Source organism: Colletotrichum fructicola (genome assembly GCF_000319635.2).
Source record: "Colletotrichum fructicola Nara gc5 chromosome Unknown KSG_Nara_v1_contig01, whole genome shotgun sequence".
NCBI classification, from domain to species: Eukaryota; Fungi; Ascomycota; class Sordariomycetes; order Glomerellales; family Glomerellaceae; genus Colletotrichum; species Colletotrichum fructicola.
The window spans coordinates 5,988,531-6,006,572 of NW_027094051.1; the positions used below are offsets into that span (position 1 = coordinate 5,988,531).

At 52.3% G+C, this 18,042-nt stretch overlaps 5 protein-coding genes across 5 annotated transcripts; 2 read left to right on the top strand and 3 right to left on the bottom strand.

Moving 5' to 3' along the window:
* Positions 1-38: 38 nt before the first annotated feature.
* CGGC5_v001691 (Vegetative incompatibility protein HET-E-1) lies at positions 39-4,378 on the top strand (the record flags this gene model as incomplete). The annotated part of the gene is made up of 8 exons (XM_066150871.1): positions 39-582; positions 631-1,750; positions 1,815-1,858; positions 2,147-2,508; positions 2,567-3,150; positions 3,604-3,702; positions 3,761-4,259; positions 4,361-4,378. 8 exons carry the CDS (start codon positions 39-41, stop codon positions 4,376-4,378), a joined length of 3,270 nt encoding a protein of 1,089 aa, XP_066009703.1.
* A 3,481-nt stretch (positions 4,379-7,859) lies between these two features.
* On the bottom strand, positions 7,860-9,018 carry CGGC5_v001692 (uncharacterized protein; the record flags this gene model as incomplete). The annotated part of the gene is made up of 2 exons (XM_032025181.1): positions 7,860-8,649; positions 8,708-9,018. 2 exons carry the CDS (start codon positions 9,016-9,018, stop codon positions 7,860-7,862), a joined length of 1,101 nt encoding a protein of 366 aa, XP_031878221.1.
* Positions 9,019-9,665: 647 nt separating this feature from the next.
* On the bottom strand, positions 9,666-11,328 carry YchF1 (Obg-like ATPase 1; the record flags this gene model as incomplete). The annotated part of the gene is made up of 9 exons (XM_032025182.1): positions 9,666-9,685; positions 9,750-9,786; positions 9,840-10,045; positions 10,102-10,465; positions 10,524-10,630; positions 10,686-10,721; positions 10,774-10,835; positions 10,893-11,053; positions 11,116-11,328. 9 exons carry the CDS (start codon positions 11,326-11,328, stop codon positions 9,666-9,668), a joined length of 1,206 nt encoding a protein of 401 aa, XP_031878220.1.
* A 1,576-nt stretch (positions 11,329-12,904) lies between these two features.
* On the top strand, positions 12,905-13,588 carry CGGC5_v001694 (putative oxidoreductase; the record flags this gene model as incomplete). The annotated part of the gene is made up of 2 exons (XM_066150872.1): positions 12,905-12,959; positions 13,029-13,588. The coding sequence occupies 2 exons, from the start codon at positions 12,905-12,907 to the stop codon at positions 13,586-13,588; spliced, it is 615 nt and encodes a 204-aa protein (XP_066009702.1).
* Positions 13,589-14,339: 751 nt separating this feature from the next.
* Positions 14,340-17,106, bottom strand: plyC-1 (putative pectate lyase C; the record flags this gene model as incomplete). Its single annotated transcript, XM_032025184.1, has 5 exons — positions 14,340-15,116; positions 15,168-15,548; positions 15,608-15,974; positions 16,029-16,152; positions 16,206-17,106. The coding sequence occupies 5 exons, from the start codon at positions 17,104-17,106 to the stop codon at positions 14,340-14,342; spliced, it is 2,550 nt and encodes an 849-aa protein (XP_031878245.1).
* Positions 17,107-18,042: the final 936 nt, after the last annotated feature.

Below are 18,042 nucleotides of genomic sequence, written 5' to 3' on the forward strand. Positions count from 1 at the left end.
GCTTTTGACTATCCAGTTTCGCTCTACCCTCGGGCAAGATGTGGCGTCTCATTGCAGTCGTCGTGTTAGCCATCAGAGTGGTGCAAGCCCAGAACCCCAGCAACAGTACCGCCGAATGCCCGAATGTGTCGGGCTTCTTTTACCAGGACAGCTGTAAACTGCTCTGCCGAGAGACGAAACGGACGGATGTAGTTGTTTTTTACCTTGGTAATTACATCGCCCACGCCGCTACCATCACTACGCGCCCCGGGCAGAGCACCTTGATCACTGTGGTGACAATGATAGGTGCTGTTCTGCTTCCTGGAACCGGTATCTGGAACGGTATGAAGGCCATACTCAGTTTGGCTAGGTTTGCTCCTACCGACCTGCAAACAGCAGCCCGTGCCGGCGCCTTATATGCAGTGGTCAAGGACAACAATTACCACCCATCTCAGGCGTCTGTATCAGATGGAGCAGAGGGCATTCAAATGGCTGCAATCCCAGCTACGGTGGCAACCCGGAGTTCCCAGCAAGAACAAAACATAGAGAAACAACTTTTGGAAGATTCATCAGTACACGATAATTCAAAAGCGTCGGCATCTTGTAAGCTGTTTTATGCATGCTTTGACTTCACAGCTAACTCAGCGAAAGTGACGACAAGTCTCCTGAGCTCCAACATCCACGGATTGTGCGAGCTACCCGACGGTTACCACCTAATGCAAGTCCCGCAGAATGCGACTTTTAGCGGAGAAGACGACTTGCCCGTGGACTACCGGCCATGGTACCACTATCGACGTTTAGCAAACACCATCTTCCCCTGGACACAGCCTCAACCCACCAGGTCGACAGTCGCGCTGTCTTGCAGTTATAACCTGGTCAGAGTACTCGCATCCATCATACAGTTGATCTTTGCTGTCTCAACACTGTATCGCACTCGTGGCGACCAAATTGAGCGTTACGGGTATGCCGCATTCGGCTTGACTGTGATTCCCTACGCATGGATGTCTCTGATCAATCTTGTGGGCAACGCAATATGCCCACAGTATGACAAGATCTACGTTGTCAGCTCCCGAGCACTGCGCGATCTAGAACATGCTCGTGACGGAGGGATCCGGGATTCGCAGACGCAGGAGCAAACCCCGTGGCGAGTCGATGGCACCGTGGGCCGTCTGGAAGATCATTGGGATGAGCAGTTGTGCAAAGACTTCGAGTACTGCCGCGAGCAGGAGAGCGCCGAACAGACGGGACGCACACGACCCCTTCTTTACACCGTCTTTGCAACTTGGAATCGCAAGTCACCGAGTCGCATAGTTCTTGGGCCTTTCATCGACCTACTCAATCCGTTCCGCCACTGGAAAGATTGGGTTGAAGATACTCGCAAGGCCCGACGTTGGTGGAAAGACGAAGCCATGCGCGTTGCCAAGGAGATTCGCGAGGACCCTAAGTCTGGCTTACTCTCTTTCTACCACAGGTGGAAAGAACAGTTGCTTGCGCCGTTGATAGTCTTTCTAGTTCCTCTAGCTATCGTCGGTGGTCTCTCCGGCTTTCAACCCGGCCAGAGTGGGCCGTTTCAACGAGTATGGGTTATGATGTGGTTGGTTCTGGGCCTAGGAGTTGGATTCGTTCTTGGCCAAGCCTTGAGATGGTTTGGCAACCAGTCACCCAATGTATATCAGCAACCTACTGCGGACTACGGAGGTCCTAACGGGTTTGTGAATCTGTGGGAAACCATTATGGGCGCGGTGGCTTATGGACCAATTGCTATTGGAGGGTATGTAGTAGTTACTCGGATGCTTCTTGAATCTGGAAGCTGTGTAGAAGTTAAACGGTAATAGAGACGGGTATCTTGACCTGCGGGACAAAGACAAGTACAGACTGTGTACGAAATGTGAATCGAAATTATCTAGTAGGGGGGATTCAGCCATCCACCTTCCAACTTAGCAATGAGAGCAACCAATCAATGCATGCCACTGACGAAAGTGCACATCTGGGGTAGACCAATCAAATACGGCTACCCCTCTCAGTCGCTGAATGTAGCCGCTATTTCCATCCCTATCTGCATACATGTAAGACAGCCTCATCGTTCCACTATTAGAATCTCGGACGCAGCCTGGTTCTCTCCAAGTCAGACTGAGCAGCACAACACGGCAAACTGACCCAGAAACAGTTCGCGGCGTCAAGATGGCACTCGCCCTGCGACACGCGGCCCCGCTGAAGGCACAGGTTCGCTTGGCGCAAGCTGTCTCTGAGTTCGAAGCGAGCCTAGATGGAGAACAAAAAGCGGCATTCCGGAATGCGCGAATCGCTACGAAAGCCACACCACCAACTCCGAGCGACGTCATGAAGCTGACCGCTGAGATTGACTCGCGAGTACGAAAGGAGCATGGCCCATCTCGGTGTTTCGGTCCTCGTCTTACGAACGTACTCCAAGCCGTTCAACAGTTCGCCGCGCTGGGCGACACGGTGGTAGGCGGCTCGCAGAATCTGGTTGCCTGTGGAGTGTGGTCAGCGGTTCGAATGATGCTACATGTCAGTCATCTACAACTCAATAGACGCTCGCGTGGCTAACTCCTTATTCATAATACAGATGGCGATTGGGTACGCTTCCTACCTGGAGAAGCTGTCGTTACTCTTTATGACTGCTGGTCGGCAAGCCCCTCGATATCAAACCCTTGCAATCATTTATCCCCAGTCAAAAGACTTACAACGCTACTTGTCTGAATACTTCATCGTTATCGTCCACATATGTCAGAGGATGCAGCAATACGCAATGAAGTCGATATTTGGCCAGTTCAAATCTTCGTTGAACGATGCAGACCTGAAGGAATTCCAGGCGGACCTGGAGGTCTGGGGCAATTCCATCAAAGACGAGGCAACGCTGCTTCTTAACCAAAGGATTCAAAACGAATCGCAAGAAAATAAGAAGGTTCGCACATTAGTTACAAGGTGGTCAGCATCTTCGACACAGCGACAGCAAGCCATTGAGCGTATTGAGCGCAAGGTACGACTGCTTGACATATGCTCCACGTACGACTTCCAAACCACTTGGAAACAGGTCAGAAAGCGAGGTTCTACCTCGCTGCTGCCAACATGGTTTGAGTATCAACAATGGAAACAGAAGGTTGAAATGCCGTCCGCTATTCTCTTCAGCGGAAAGGTCGGCGCTGGAAAGTCAGTCATCCTGGCTAATATCATCGACGACTTATATCTATCAGGAGATGCTGTTATTGTGTTTTTCTTTTGCCGCCATGATACTCCGACGAGCCTAACATCCCGCACAATTTTAGGAAGCCTGGCACGTCAATACTTGTCACATTTCCCAGAAGACAACGAAACATTCAAGAAAGACGCAGAAAGTTTTGATATGGACGAGCTCACGGCCCTAATGGAGCCTTAATATGACGATCGTCCCAAGTTCCTGTTGATCGACGGTTTGGATGAATGCAGCATTGAGGAGGAACGCTCTGTCCTCACACAAATGTCTTGTCTACAGAGACAATCGAATTGGAGACTTGGCTTCTCAGCTCGATTTTCAGCCGAGAACGTTATCGAACATCATATAAAACCGAAATGGCACATTTCCCTCCCAACGAACAACCCGGATATTGAGCGATATATCGATAGCGAACTAAAAGTTCGCCTAGCCGATGGCCGATTGAAACTTGGAGACCCAAAGCTTGTGTCCGAGATTCGCACAGCACTTCTGGAAGGTGCGAACGGCATGTGAGTTCATTGAAGTTCTACGCTTGACTTCATCTTCGCTAATGATCAGTTTCGACAGGTTTCTTTGGGTTTCTCTGCAACTTGACGAGATATGCGCTGAGATATCTGATCATTCCATACGCATCGCCATCAAATCGCTTCCTCGGGACTTGTCCGAAACGTATGCTCGCATCTTAAGCATTTCGACTGCTAGAGATGGTGGCCAATACCACATCCGCATATTCAAGTTTCTAGCAGCAGCATATGTGCCGTTAACGATCGGCCAAATCCAAGAAATGGCGAGTGTGACTATAGGCGATGCTACTTGGGACCCTAGCAAATGCGTGAACGACATTTTGAAGCTCTTAGGATTCTGCGGAAGTCTGATAATGGTCGAAGAAGAAGAGCAAGCAGTTCGATTCGTTCATCATAGCGCAAGAAGTTTCTGCCAGGGCGCTCTCAAGGGCTTTGGCCGCTGGGAATCTTGCTTTTCCGACGAGGAGGCCCACTGCGAAATCGGAGAAACTGCTGTGACTTATCTTAGTTACGGCATCTTCGATACCCGCGTATCTACTCAAGTAATCCCAAAGGTAGATGTGGGAGGAGTTGCACATCGTATTGTGCGGCGTACATTTGAATCATCTTATCCCCTTGGACGTTTCGTTTCTGGGCTCGCTAGGCCCAAGAAAGACTGTAGGCGAGACATCGGACAGTTTCTGGCACAGGCCCAAAGAGATCCTTCCTCAAGAGACTGGGAGACAACCAATCATCCGTTTTTACCCTATGCGAAGAATTTCTGGATTTTACACACGAGAAACTTCGACAACTTAGCAGTCCGGGAATTCTGGGAACAGCTTTTTGACGAGGTTGACGTTCATGATTTACAGCGCACACCGCATGTCCTTGGTTCCTTGGACACTTTTAAGATATCCTGCGAGCATCCACTTGCGTCGGCATTTGCCTGGGCGGTCAATTATTCACACGTTCCCGTTTTCGATCGCTTGATGAGCCTGGGCGATAATTTCCCCTTTTCCACGAAGTTGCCTTGGGCGCGTTTCCAATTCTTTCGCAGTTTACTCCAATTTCTTCAATCTCAACATTCATTCCCCAAGACGCCACGATTAGAACAACGAATGGTAGTACGATTGCTGCCATTGGCTATAATTCTGAGGGTCCATGGCGCTGTTGAATGGATGCTGCAGTGTGTAGACCACACAGAAAATCTTAGGGCATTTGAGGTGGCACTTTCCCGCGGCAATTATAAGGCAGTCACGATCATCTCTACCCACCTATCCAGACGTGGATACAAACATGGCCTCCCAAGCGACCTTTTGGCAACGGCTTTAACATATCAAGACGTACGAGCAATTTCTTTACTGGTGAAGACGGGCGCTGCTACGTCAGCAGGCCCTAAAGCTTCGGCGCTTTGGCATGTACTGAACTCTGACATGCACCAAGCTTCTTTGTTAAGAACTATTTTCATCCTGGCCAACGCTGGAATCCAGCTAGGTCACGCAAATTTGCGACAAATATCTGTCGCCTTTCAACTACTAGCAATGAGTCCAGAAATCAACACAGTATTGGCAACACGGGCTATTTCAAACATACTGACGGCAAACTCGGGTTTCCCCGGACTTCATCAACGAGTATTCAGCCAGGCATGCTCGATGGGGAGCCTTGAGCTCGCACAGGCTACGTGGTCTAGCTACTTCAGTGGCGAAGGTCGCACCCCGGGCGCCAGCGATACACCAGCCTTTCCCTTCAAGGGAGATGAACTAGCCCTTGCTCTGCAGACTGTGTCAAGGAGTAGAATAAGTCTTGTGCATTGGCTTATTGCGCATGGCGCCCACGAGGAGGGCGAGACGGCATTTCGTAGAGCGATAATGCTTAAAAGTTGGCAAGTCGCCGACGCTCTGCTGGCTGAAAGTAATTGTTCGAGGGACGCGCTTGAATTCTGTGCGGATCATGAAGTTCTCCACTTCGCCGTCCTTGAAGGGGACTTGGTTGGTATTGACTTCCTGCTCAAGATTGGCATGAATTTCAATACCCCATCAACAGGACCCGTATTCACGCACGAGACTTCTACCGAGGCACTCATAACTCACGACTCAGACTATTTCATGCATCTGTCCGTCGCAGAGCTCTTCTCGAGAGATGCTTTCATGCCGATAATTCCCCTTGAATTTGCAGGCTTGGTGAGGGCTCTTGAATGCCTTCTCTTGCCTGATAATTTCTTGACATGGGACCCGCAGGTTCAGCAAATAGTGAGAGCAAGTGAAGTCCACTCATATGGCCGCGGCTGGCTCACTTGTCTTTGCGCCGCCTCCATACGGAAAGTTTCCAACTGCATTTCGTACCTTTAGGCGGTGATATCGAAACTGGACTAAGTCATCTCGGATCCTGGCTGAATTTCTTCGCTGAGATATGCCTCTCAACTAGAGTCCCCTTCGTTTGCGACGAGCAAGAAGGCATTCTTGCTATCCGAGAGGTTTTGGGTGTCGCAGCTCATCTGGATAACAAGATTGAAACGGAGACGGCTGGATCCATATCAGCCAAATGGCGTCGATGTCCGGCTCAAATGAGGCTGTGGCAGTTCATTGATCTCATCGTGAATCGGGACTCCACACAAACTGCCATATTGTCAAGACACAGTGCACTACAAGAATTGTCTGTTTTGCTCTCCAAGAGCGCACTTGAGGAAATTCTCCCTCGATTCTCTGGAGATGGTTCGGGTTTACCATTGAGGGAGAAAATCTACAGGACACTAAACCAGGCGGACGAGGGTCATTGTCTGCCCTGGATTTTGCAATACTTGTTCATGCGCAGCCAAAAATTCTCCGTCCCTGACTTTTGTGCCTTTTCTGCAGACTGGGGATATATAGTCGGTGGGTTTAGCGAAGCACGACAAGCGTTTGACCGCATGGAATGGGATTCAGCAGACAGATTAATGCTGATTAAAGGCCGATTTATAGAGCCTCAAATGGAAAGGAGAAGAATTTCGGGAGAAACGCTTGTTGAATAGAAAAAGAAAGACTGGGGAAGATTCTTGAGCAGTCATAGCTATAGTGATGTAGCATATGCCTGACCCAGGCCAGTATTGGATTGCTATGATGGCTTCCTGTTCGATGCCAGAATATATCCGTTCACCGTATGGCCATCGGAAGTCATCAAGAAAATGTAACTCATTGTATGCTGCGGTTGCCAGAAGTCGATATGTGGAAGACCAGAAGCTGGCTTGCTGACCACACTGAATGCCTACAGGGCAGTTTCGTATCTCTCTTTCCTCTTGACCGTGGGTGATTGTAAACACAAGAGTGCCCTTTGGTACCTTTTTATGATCGCGAGGAGATCTGATACATTATAGAACAAGTTATAAATCGTGATCGGACTCGAGAATTGTTGAGGATGCTTTCAAGTTTACAGGCTGACAGATTGGCTTACGAAGCGGCAGCAGCAAAATGTTACTGTATCATTGTTATTCGAATTTGGGATTCATTAGTAGGTCTTTCTTGACTTTTCAGTTGTCTGAAGGTGCATGGAAAAGACAATACTACCGTAGTATGTCGTAGATGAGTGAATGCGATAGTTGAGAATTCGCGGCAAGGAGCGGATTTGTGGGTTGACCAACTTCTGATGACATTACCTTCTCGGTTTCAAGCAACATTTTCCTTGACCCCCAACACTGATGATGGTCGTTCATCAACAAATTAGGAGGATGTACAAAAGTGAATCCACCGCGCTGATTGGAGCGTCCTGGCCCGCAATACCAGCCTTAAAGCAAGAGTTGCCGCCATGATTCACAGTAATCATTTTCGCCTGCACAAAACGTACACAAGTAGTAAGCCCGCAGCGAAATGGCTGATACCGAACACGCAATAAGGGTGACCTCGTTAATGTCTTGTATGTAATAACGAACAGGCTTATCACTAGCATTCCAACGCAATGCTATGAGCAGAACGCGCAAATCCCCGGGAAATCGCCCAACGCCTTGAAATAACCATTTTATCCATTTCAGTGACTTGTCCGACCATTTTCACATGTTTCCCGTTTTACCTACCCTGATCGTGAAAGAGTACATGCGTTTCGCGACTAGGGAGCTAGTTGTTGAACATTATCGGGGACCTGCAGAACAGTTTCTTGTCATTTTTCCAACTTTAAAGACCAACGCGACATCTGACTTAGTCGTCCTCCTTACGGGGAATGTTGAAAGGCGAGTCCCTTCCAGTATACACGAAACCATCATACACACAAGCACCGACAACACCACCAATGATAGCGGCAACCCAGGGAGCCCACAACCAGTAGTAATAGTCATGCGTAAAAACAGCAGACCCATAGCCGACGATGGCCAGCGCAATACGCGGGCCTGTATCACGGGCGCCGTTCATGGCATACCCAGTGTTGATGCCCAAAGCGGAGCCGATCGCCAACAGCGCCAGAAACATGGCGAATGGCTGGGTACCCTTGGGCGGGGACAGATTGTTCTGATCAGCCAGCGCAAACACAATGGCGATTAGCACCGCCGAGGCGAGAAATTCGGTGTAGAACGCGCCCAAGTACGGCAGACCCGCGGCGGGGAACGTGAAGAAGAGTCCCGCGGTGGCGTGCTCGCCGACGAGGGTGCGATTCGTGCTGCCCTCGTAGGCGGCGATGCTGGTGGAGTAGTTGAGGTAGACGGCGAGACTGGCCAGGGTGGCGCCGAGGACCTGGGCGATGAGGAAGCCGGGCACTTTGCGCCAGGGGAAGCCACGGAAGAGGGCGAGGGCGACGGTCACGGTCGGGTTGCAGTGGCCGCCCGAGACGCCGCCGGACATCCACACGGCCATGGACACGCCGGCTGCCCAGGCGAGACGGCACTGCAGGAAGTCGCCAGCGTTGGAGCGGATGTCGGAGCCTTTGTAGTTGAGACGCGTCTCGCACTCGACTCCCGCGCCGAAGAGCAGGATCATGAAGGTGCCCCAGAATTCGCTATGGACAATGTGAGCGTCAATTTCACCTGAGATGCCCTGATTAAGGCGGTACTCACGCAAATTCTTCACGCCAGTAATGGCGGATCTGGGCCCATGTATTGGGCGGCCTGTCGCTCAAAGCCCATTGAGGCTTGTGAAGGCGGGTTTCCTCGTGAGCGGCGACGGGCGCGGCTGGGAGAACGGGCTCGACATCTGCGTGATGCGGATGGACTTCCTGCAGGGAGGCGCGTCTCACCGCCAGAGGCGATACGCGACGCTCGCCATTGAATCTAGGCAAGAAGTTGAATGTGCTGGTGCGGCGGCGCTGGTTGGCGAGAAGTGGCTGCGTTGGGTCGCCCGGATCGTGGATTGAGGATGCGGGAGACATGGTGGCGATGTTTCGCGTCTGGGATAGCGGTGTGGCGGGCTGACCGAGAAATGATGGAGATTGATATGTCCTTGTTGCTACGACGAGAAGTTGAAAAGATGAGATGCGAGGGCTTTCTCGAGATAAAAGAGGCCGATTCCCTTCTTTATGCTCTTCCGCGTTACGCTCGCGAGGTGGAGGAAGAGATTTTGAGAGGCGTTATCAATGTTTGTTTTGACTCCAAAAACCTGTCTTTCCGCTCGGTCGGCCGATCCATCTCAGCACGGTTGAAAGTTGATACGATATCTCGCGAAATGACCCAGTTAATGCGCCATTTCTCCACTCAACTTATCTACACAACACGGGCTGCATTGAAAAGAAAACTGGCAACCTTTGGCCCACCTGCGCCCGTAGTCCATGCTTGGGACCACATATCAGCCGGGATCGCCAAGGATCGTACATGCCGGTCGCACCGCCCGGCCGATCCCCGGTTTACCTGATCCGCGGTTGGCGATGGCTTCAAGCACGTGCAGCGGTCACTGGCAGGTAGTCTTTTGACGTTGATTCATGTCGATTCTTGCCCGTTTTGAAGGCAAAATATTTTCCACCTCTATCCTTTGCATTGGTATCCCCAGACTCTATCGTGAATATCTCAAACCGAAAAACATCTATTTCTTGTTGGAGACGTCTGAGGTAGAAAGTCAGCAATCCGCTATAATAGAAGCAGAGTATTGGGTCGACATCGAACTTACTGAATTGGAAGTGGATGATATCTCCGTCTTGGACAACCTGTGAGAACATGGGTCAGCGCTGCAGCATCGGGGTCAAGTCGGAGTACTCACATAAGACTTTCCTTCTTGGCGGTACTTTCCAGCAGCCTTGATCGGGCCCATGGACTTGCCGCCTTCACAGAGATCGTGGAAATCTTGGTAGGCGACGACCTCAGCCTTGATGAATCCCCTCTCGAAATCGCTGTGGATGGCACCAGCAGCTTGGGGAGCAAGGCAGCCCCTTGGGATAGTCCAGCATCTGATCTCCTTCTCACCAGCTACGCCAAAGTCAGCACGCAAATTCACCCAGGGTATTGGCGGAGTGAAAACAAACCAGTGAAGTAGTATTGCAAGCCAAGCTTCGTGAATCCCTCGGTGACGATCTTGTCCAGCTTCGACTTGACCTTGCTCTCCTTGAGGAACTCGGTCTGCGCAGCCGGATCGTCCTTCATGCTGTGGAGCTTCTCCTCAAACTCGATGGAGAAGGGGATGATGTCGCGTGGAACACCTCCGTGCTCAGTGACCCACTTGGCGATGGCCGGCAGGTACTTGCTCTTCTGTCTGAGGTAGTCCTTCATTGTCAGGTTGACGAGGTAGATTGCGGGCTTGGTGGTGATGAGCTGAATCTTCTCGTTGATAAGGGCAATCTCGGCCGGCGTCCAGCTTCCGTCTCTGACTGGTTGGTCCTTCTCCAGCATCTACTCCACAATTATGAGCATGATTGAAACGGCCAGACTTGTGAAATTGGAAACTCACCTCCTTGATCTTTGTCGTCGTCTCTGTGAAGAGAGGCAGCATCTTGTACTTGCCGCCTGCCTTTCTGACAATCTGCTCCTCGGCGACGATGGTCTTCGCCAGAATGTCTAAGAAGGGGAGTGTAAGCTCGCGTCAGGCGGATTCGGAGTGGAAAGTACTAACCAAGATCCTTCTTGCAAAGCTCGCTCTGGATGGTGTCTATAAGATGAACCATTAGTTTTGTCAACCTGAGAAATACGGCTAAACTAACCCAAGTCACGGACGGGATCAACCGAGTCATCGACATGCAAGACTTCATCGTTGTCGAACGCTCTGTCGTAATGCCCAGGTCAGTGTGGAGATGCAGCAATTGAGCCATGGATATTGTACCTGACAATGTGGTACATGCCGTCCACAGCCTGGATGTGAGACAGGAAGGCATTTCCAAGTCCGGCACCTTGAGAAGCACCCTTGATCAGGCCAGCAATATCCGTGACTTGGAGGTACGCGGGGTACATGGAGGGCGGCTTCCAGAGGTCACAGAGAAAGTCCTACACACATCACCTTTCTTAGCCATTTATTCGGAGCATCTCTCTAGGCAAGCTCGACTTACGTATCGAGCGTCAGGAACAGCACATCTCGCTTCGTTGGGCTCAATCGTACAAAACGGGTAGTTCTCCGCAGCGGCGCTCTGCTCGGTCAAGAGGTTGAAGAGACTCGACTTTCCGACATTGGGCAGACCGACGCAACCCATCTTCAGGTTCTTGCTAACCCTGCCGAAAGCAACGACATTGTCCTTGACAACTTCAATCTTCTTGGGAGGCATGTTGACTGTATTTTGGCCCAAGCACAAAAATGAATTTTTACTTCAAAGCTTGATCTTGAGGGGTTGCAAGAAGGAAGAATTCTCTGGCACACGTTTTTAGAAAATGGCCTGATAATTCACCTCGAGGCCCACTTATGGGCATGGGTATGTTCTTAGGGGTCCTGGGGTCCAAGGGTCCTTTCTCGATGGAAATGGCCGCCCCACGCGCTGCTTTAAGCCTTCTGAATTGACAAGCCTGCAGCTTCACGGCTCGCTGTCTCTTTTGCAACCACCTATAGCACCACCTCCACCAAAACATCATCCACATGCAGCGCCACCATAGCTTCATCAATCCCAACAAAGACTATCTCGCGGTGGGTTTCGAAACGCTCATGGAGTTTCTGCACTCTGTCGTCTTCAGAGAGGTCCAGTACATATGCTGCGGTTCTGTGCGAGGCTCGTCTCATGCCGCCCAGCAACACATTCTTCACAAGGGCCATTGCCGCACCGACGTCTCCAAGGGATCCGTGTTCCGAGTTCTATGACCTCGACTTAGAATCTGGTTTTTTTGAAGATATTGACGACCGTGACGGAGCGAAGGACAACGTAATCACGAGCGACGACGACGCGAAGTTCCTGGAAGGCAAGAAATTGCTGCATCGCAACGCTAGGGGACATTGCCACATTCGTCATGCTCTCTTTGGAAAGAGCCAGCGATGATGACATACCGACAGCCTGAGAACTGAGGTCCTGCTCACGATGCAGCTCCCATACAAAAGGAATGCAACAAGTTCGGGGGCACATTCAAAAAACACTACACGCACAATTTAACCCATGTCACTTATCAGTTAGGGAAAAGTACGGAAACCCTACACTTTCCTGCGAGTTGGTGCCAGGTTCAGAAAAGTGAATCCACATTCATGTCCCTTCGGCTATGACGAAATCCTTGTGAAAAGAAAGGTCGCTTATGTCAACTTTCCATAGATCTCTTGAGATAGAACGAGCGAATCTCTGTGATCGGATGTTAGCAAAGCAGCTGTCGCGCCTGATTTTTGTCTTTCAAGAAGGGCGACCAATAATAGCAACGGTAGTCGTTGGATTCCAGACACAGTGCGGTGGCACAGCATACGTAGCTTTTGAGCCCGGCTTACGGTTCCATAGCGGCTAGCAGCTTATTTCCCAACGAGTACATCACCAATGTATGCCGCAGATACGTCAGCTTCGGCCGAGACCACTCTGTGATGAGACTTTTGAGTTGCGCCGCAATGCAGCTAGTAAGTTACGCCAAAAAGACTATCATCATTCAGTTCCAGTGCGGCGGCCTCTGGTCAGGGGTTGATTGTCTCAACCTCAAAAGTGCCAATAGTCTGACGAATGTCGTCTATGTCCTTTATGCACCTCACCGGACTTAACGGAGACATTTGGCAGCATTTCTTAAGTACTGCAAACTCCATTCAAAGTGCAGTTTGCATTTGCTCACAGGAAATTGAAACAAATACAGATGGCCTCGTCAGCCGTTAGTCGAACCACGATGCTTATGTTTAGATCCAAGCAACTTCGTTAGCCTCTCTTGAACACTCATTTTTCAACAGTCAACATGGAGGCTCCGAACACGAAGCCATACAAGATCACGCCTGATGCGGTCTGGTTCGGTTAGTACCTAATCCATAAAGTCTTCAGGATTAGATACTGACTCTTTTTTTTCTTACGTGTAGTATCAGGGTGCTCGTCCGGCATCGGGCAGTCTCTAGCCCAACTTATCGCGAAAACGTCCAACCGCGTTGCTGCCACGGCTCGCAACCCAGCGGATCTGTCTCATATCCTTGATGGCGAGAACGTCCTCAAGCTGAAGCTTGACGTGTGTTCAAAGTCATCTGTTGAATCTGCGCTGGCTGCTACCATCACGAAATGGGGTCGCATTGACATTGTAGTCAATAATGCAGGCTACACACTTGCGGGCGATGCTGAAGGCGCCGGGAACGAGGAGTCTAGGGCTGTGATGGATACTAATTTTTGGGGTATGGTGGACGTGACGAAGAAGGCACTCGGCATCATGAGGGATGAAAACCCCAAGAGTGGTCAGCAGGGTGGAGTCATTCTGAACAGTAGCTCCATTGGGGGCTGGGCTGGCTTCCCAGGTCAGGCTTTCTACCATGCCAGAAAGTTCGCAATGGAAGGGTGGACGGAATCTGTGGCCAAAGAGCTGCCGACCGCATGGAACAGTGAGTTCAGAGCCCCCTTTCTCAGTGTCTCGGCCGTTCAAGTTGCCCTGGTCAACTAATCTTTCTCTTCCTGGTAGTCCATCTCTCGATCATTGAGCCTGGTGGTGTCAAAACCAACTACGCAACATCCTCCTAAAATGATGGAAAGTCGCCATCCCGCTTACTCGGACCCGAACTCCCCAACCAATGCCCTGTTAGGCTATATGCAGAGCGAACAGGGTCGCAGTACTTGGACCGAACCACGGGACCTCGCAGTAGCCGTCTATGCTTTGGTCAGCAGCGGAAATCGTGTGCCCATTCGTGTTCCTCTCGGGCCAGACTCATGGGGTCTGCTGAATTCGGATCTTGAGAGTATCAGGAAGGATTTGGACGAGTTCAAGAATCTGAGCCTTGGTCTTGGTGATTCAAAGCAGTTAGAATCAATCAGTTTTCTGAGGAGCTAAGAAGTCTAGGGAGTTACGAAGAGTGATAGGTTGTCACCTTCTATAATTCTCTAGAGCCATATTGTAGGCTTTAGTAAAGGAACGGGAAATCCAGCATATGGTCCATAGGGCCTACGCGTTCGAGTTCATTAAAATACTGTCAGTGACCAGAGGCCACATCCCGAGAATGATGTATAAGACATCACACAAAACTCACTACATCACGACAATCTGGGGGACTACGTTGTCCGAAAGTCAGATATCATAGGTATGGGAATAGCCCTGAATATGTACGTTTATGATAGTCCTAGCTTTGCCTACAGAGTAGACCTAGCTGCATAATGTATGTACGGAAGAAAGGAATCGAGAAACCATCGAGAATATGCAATCACTGCGCCTCTTCAGCGCCCTCGAAAATGGCGACACCAAAGCTCCTCGTCCACGTGCTGCCCTCGCTGTCCTTGACACTGATATCGAGGTAGTCGATGCCCTTCTCAGCACCAGCCGTGTACGTCGCCTTAGTTCCTGTGACGCTCACCTCACCCTTACCAGCACCCGTGACCTCAAATGTAGGCTCCTTGAAGCCCAACACCAACGCCGCAAGATCGATCTCGACAGCCTTAGAGGGAGAAACATACGCATGCGGCTCCGCCATGAAGTTGAGGTACCCTTCAATCGGCGTGTACCCATCCCCGCCGCTCGAGCCGTCCCACCAGTCCGCGATGCCGTCGCCGTCGGCGTCCCAGCTCGCCGCGCGCTTGACCTCGGGGAAGTCCTCGAGGCCGCCGGCGTCCTTGGGGTCGTCGATGAGGCCCTTCTTGCCGGAGACGGAGCCGACGTAGGTGGTCGTGCCGGTGAGCGTCTCGTTGATGATGCGGGCATCGTGGGTGTCGCGGACGGGCTGGCTGACGCCCGAGTCGGAGAGCACGCGCTTGTAGGCCTCGGTGGATGACTGCGTGTCGACGTGCGGCTCGAAGAAGGGCTCCGCGAAGAACTTTTGATAGGTGGGTGCCGGGTCGAAGGAGACCTTGGCCCAGCACGCGATCTTGTCGGTAATGGAGGTGCCGTCGCCGGAGGGGTACTGGACTGAATCTTGGTCGAAGACACCGTACAGGGAGTTGCCTGCGCAGTGGTACTGCTGCATGCCAGGCATGTTATCCTCGTACTATTCGGGGTTAGCATTGTGATGAGAAAAAACTGAGGGGATTGAGCTTACCGTGGCCTTGAGGGTATAGTTCAATGTGGAGGATGGGCCGGGCTTGTAGTAGTTTCCGACAAAGTTCACCTTCTTGGCTCCACCGTCCGTGACGCGGGAGCCGTAGTTGTAGACGACATTGTTGCGGATGTCGAGCTCACCGGCGAAAGCGGCGTTGTCGTCAACACCGCCACCCATGCTCCAGCTGCGGCCCTCGGCGTGGGCGAGCAGGTTGTGGTGGAAGGAGCCGACGTCACCGCCGATGGTAGCGCTGTAGCCGTGGGCAGTGCCATTGGGGTAGTTCTTGTGGCCGGCAACGTTCAGAGGCTCGGAGATCATGTTGCGCTGGAAGGTGATGTTCCAGGCCGAGCGAGAGCTGAAGGCCTCGTCGATGGTCCAACCCTAATCATACTCGTTAGCAGGCTAGTCTGATAGAATGATTGGGTAGGCTGAAGACATACCATGGAGCATCGGTCAAAGATGCAGTGGTTAGAGCCCTGCATTCCCATGCCGTCGATAGTCTCGCCAGAGACCTTGCCTGGGCGAACGCGGACGTGGCGGAAGACGATGTCGGATGCGCCAGTGAGGCCGACTGGGAAGCCTTGGACCACAATGCCCTTGCCGGGGGCCGTCTGGCCGGCGACGGTGACGTACTGGTCGTTGACGGAGATGCGAGACGTGGTGGTGATGACGCCAGAGACGTCGAAGACGACGATGCGAGGTCCCTTGGCGACGGTCAGGGCGTAGCGGAGGGTTCCTTCGTCAGTTGAGTCTGCCAGGCTGGTGACCTTGACAACCTTGCCACCGCGGCCGCCACGTGCGAAGCGACTGATTTTCGTGTTAATAACTCATGTCTTGTTGTACAAACAAGAAATGACTTACCCATAACCCTCAGCACCAGGGAAAGCCAGCTGAGCCACGCGGAACATGAAGACGCGGCCGGTGTAAGTTGCGTCCCCTGCGACGACATCGACGCGCCAGTAAAAAGTGTCGAAGGTGTTCAAGCCTTTCAATAACTTAGCCGAAGTCCGCTTTCTATAAGAGCTGAGAAAAACATACCAGGGAGAGAAGCGCTCGTCTCAGTGACACCCTCAGCAACGCTCGTCAGGTTAGTCGCCGATGTGCCAAGGAAGACGTTGTACTTGACACCCTCCGCCGACGCAGGCGCGCGCCACGAAGCCTTCACGCTCGTCTCAGTACCAATCTCGATGCGCTCATCGCGGTGCTTCGGCGTCGGAAAGCTGATCTGGTTCGCCATCGCAGGCGCGTCAATCTCAAATCCGTTCAGGAAGGCGCGCCCATCACCGCCGCTGGGCGTATAGACCACCTTCACCTCCTGGCCCGCCGTCGCGACATCGAACGTGACATACGAGGCCGCAGCCTCCCAGATATTGTCGACGCGCGCGGACTGCTTGAAGCCCGACTCGACGCTCTTGCCGTCGACAGCGATGTCGAGCGTTGCGGTCGCGTTCAGGGCGTCCCAGGCGTTGTGCCAAGTCAGCAGGCTGTGCTTGCCGGCGGGCAGGCCCTTGATGGAGAGGGTGAGCGGCGTGCCGTCCTTGGTGGAGGTGCTGATGCCCTCGTTGACAACGCGCTCGCCGAGCGAGGAGAGGAAGCGCGTGTACTGGTACTTGTAGTAGTTGCCGGACAGCTCGGCGGTACCGCCGGCGGCGAGGGTGAGGGAGACGTCGGCGTCGGTTATGTTGGCGACGGTGATGTTGGCGGTGGACGCGCCGGGGATGGTCCAGGTGATGTAGTCCGAGTCGACGAGGTTGCGGACGTTGGCCGGGTTGAGCCGAAGGCGGATGGGGGCGACGGCGGGTAGGCCGGAGCCGGGAGCGGCGGAGGCTTCGGGGATGCGGGAGGTGACTAGCGTGGTCGGGGCCGGGGCCGATGCATTTTGGGCCGCGGAGGCGGTCGCCAGCGCGGTGGCCACCAGGACCTTGAAGAAGCCCTTCATGGTGCTTGTTCGATACTCAATGATGATAGGAAAAGACAGACGGGATGAAACGAATGGAATGCGATGAACGGCAGAGGTTCCGAGACTGCGACGCCGCGGTCGATGGGCGCGCGGGGGAACGCCAATATGTAGGCGACCACCTACGGTCTATTACCGGACATTTTCGCACCATGTTTGCGCCGAACCCACCTGTTCATTACCTGTCTTTTCCCACCGCAAACAAACTGCTCCTATTTCTGCATGCTTTTCGAAGTGTGGTGCACCTCATTCCCAGATTGAAAGGCAAATAGATGGGGGAGGTGGGCGGCCGCTAAGAATGAGGCGATGGCGCTAGACGGTTCCTGGACGAGCCGGGGGATAAATCCAGCGCCCAGCGGTTGGCCATTTTCCACGAGTAGGGATCAGGGCGGCCCCCGCAATGGGATCTGGGTTGCATCCCGGACCGAACATGGCGCTGAAGTGACCAGAAAGTGGCCGTTGTGAAGGCAGAGGCTGCGGGAACCTTGCATGAGGGCTTGGCGGGGATGAGGAAGGTGTTTAGGCTTGATGAGGCAGCTCGACTCAGGTACGAAGTACGGATGCTGCAGTAACTGCGCACATTGTTGGAAGTGGATGCCAAGAGGTGAAATTGCCCAGGGGCTCGTGAGCGTGGAGACTGGGCGACCGATCTGCGGCCCCTTGAATGTGACAGGATTGACGAGTTGCGCTTTGGGGAGTTTTCTGGAAGGCGGCGCTCGGGCTGCTCTGATGTGCCGCAGCTGTTAAGGTTAGATGAGTTTGGATATAATTACGGTGGTAAATAATATCAATATTGAACTTGCTGCCCGTTCATCTGATTCAAGTACAAGCCTCAAGAGGACCCTCTTCACATTGCATACAGCCACAGAATAAAGTGGTTTTCGCACTCATAAGTTGACCGGTAAAACTTACTTAATC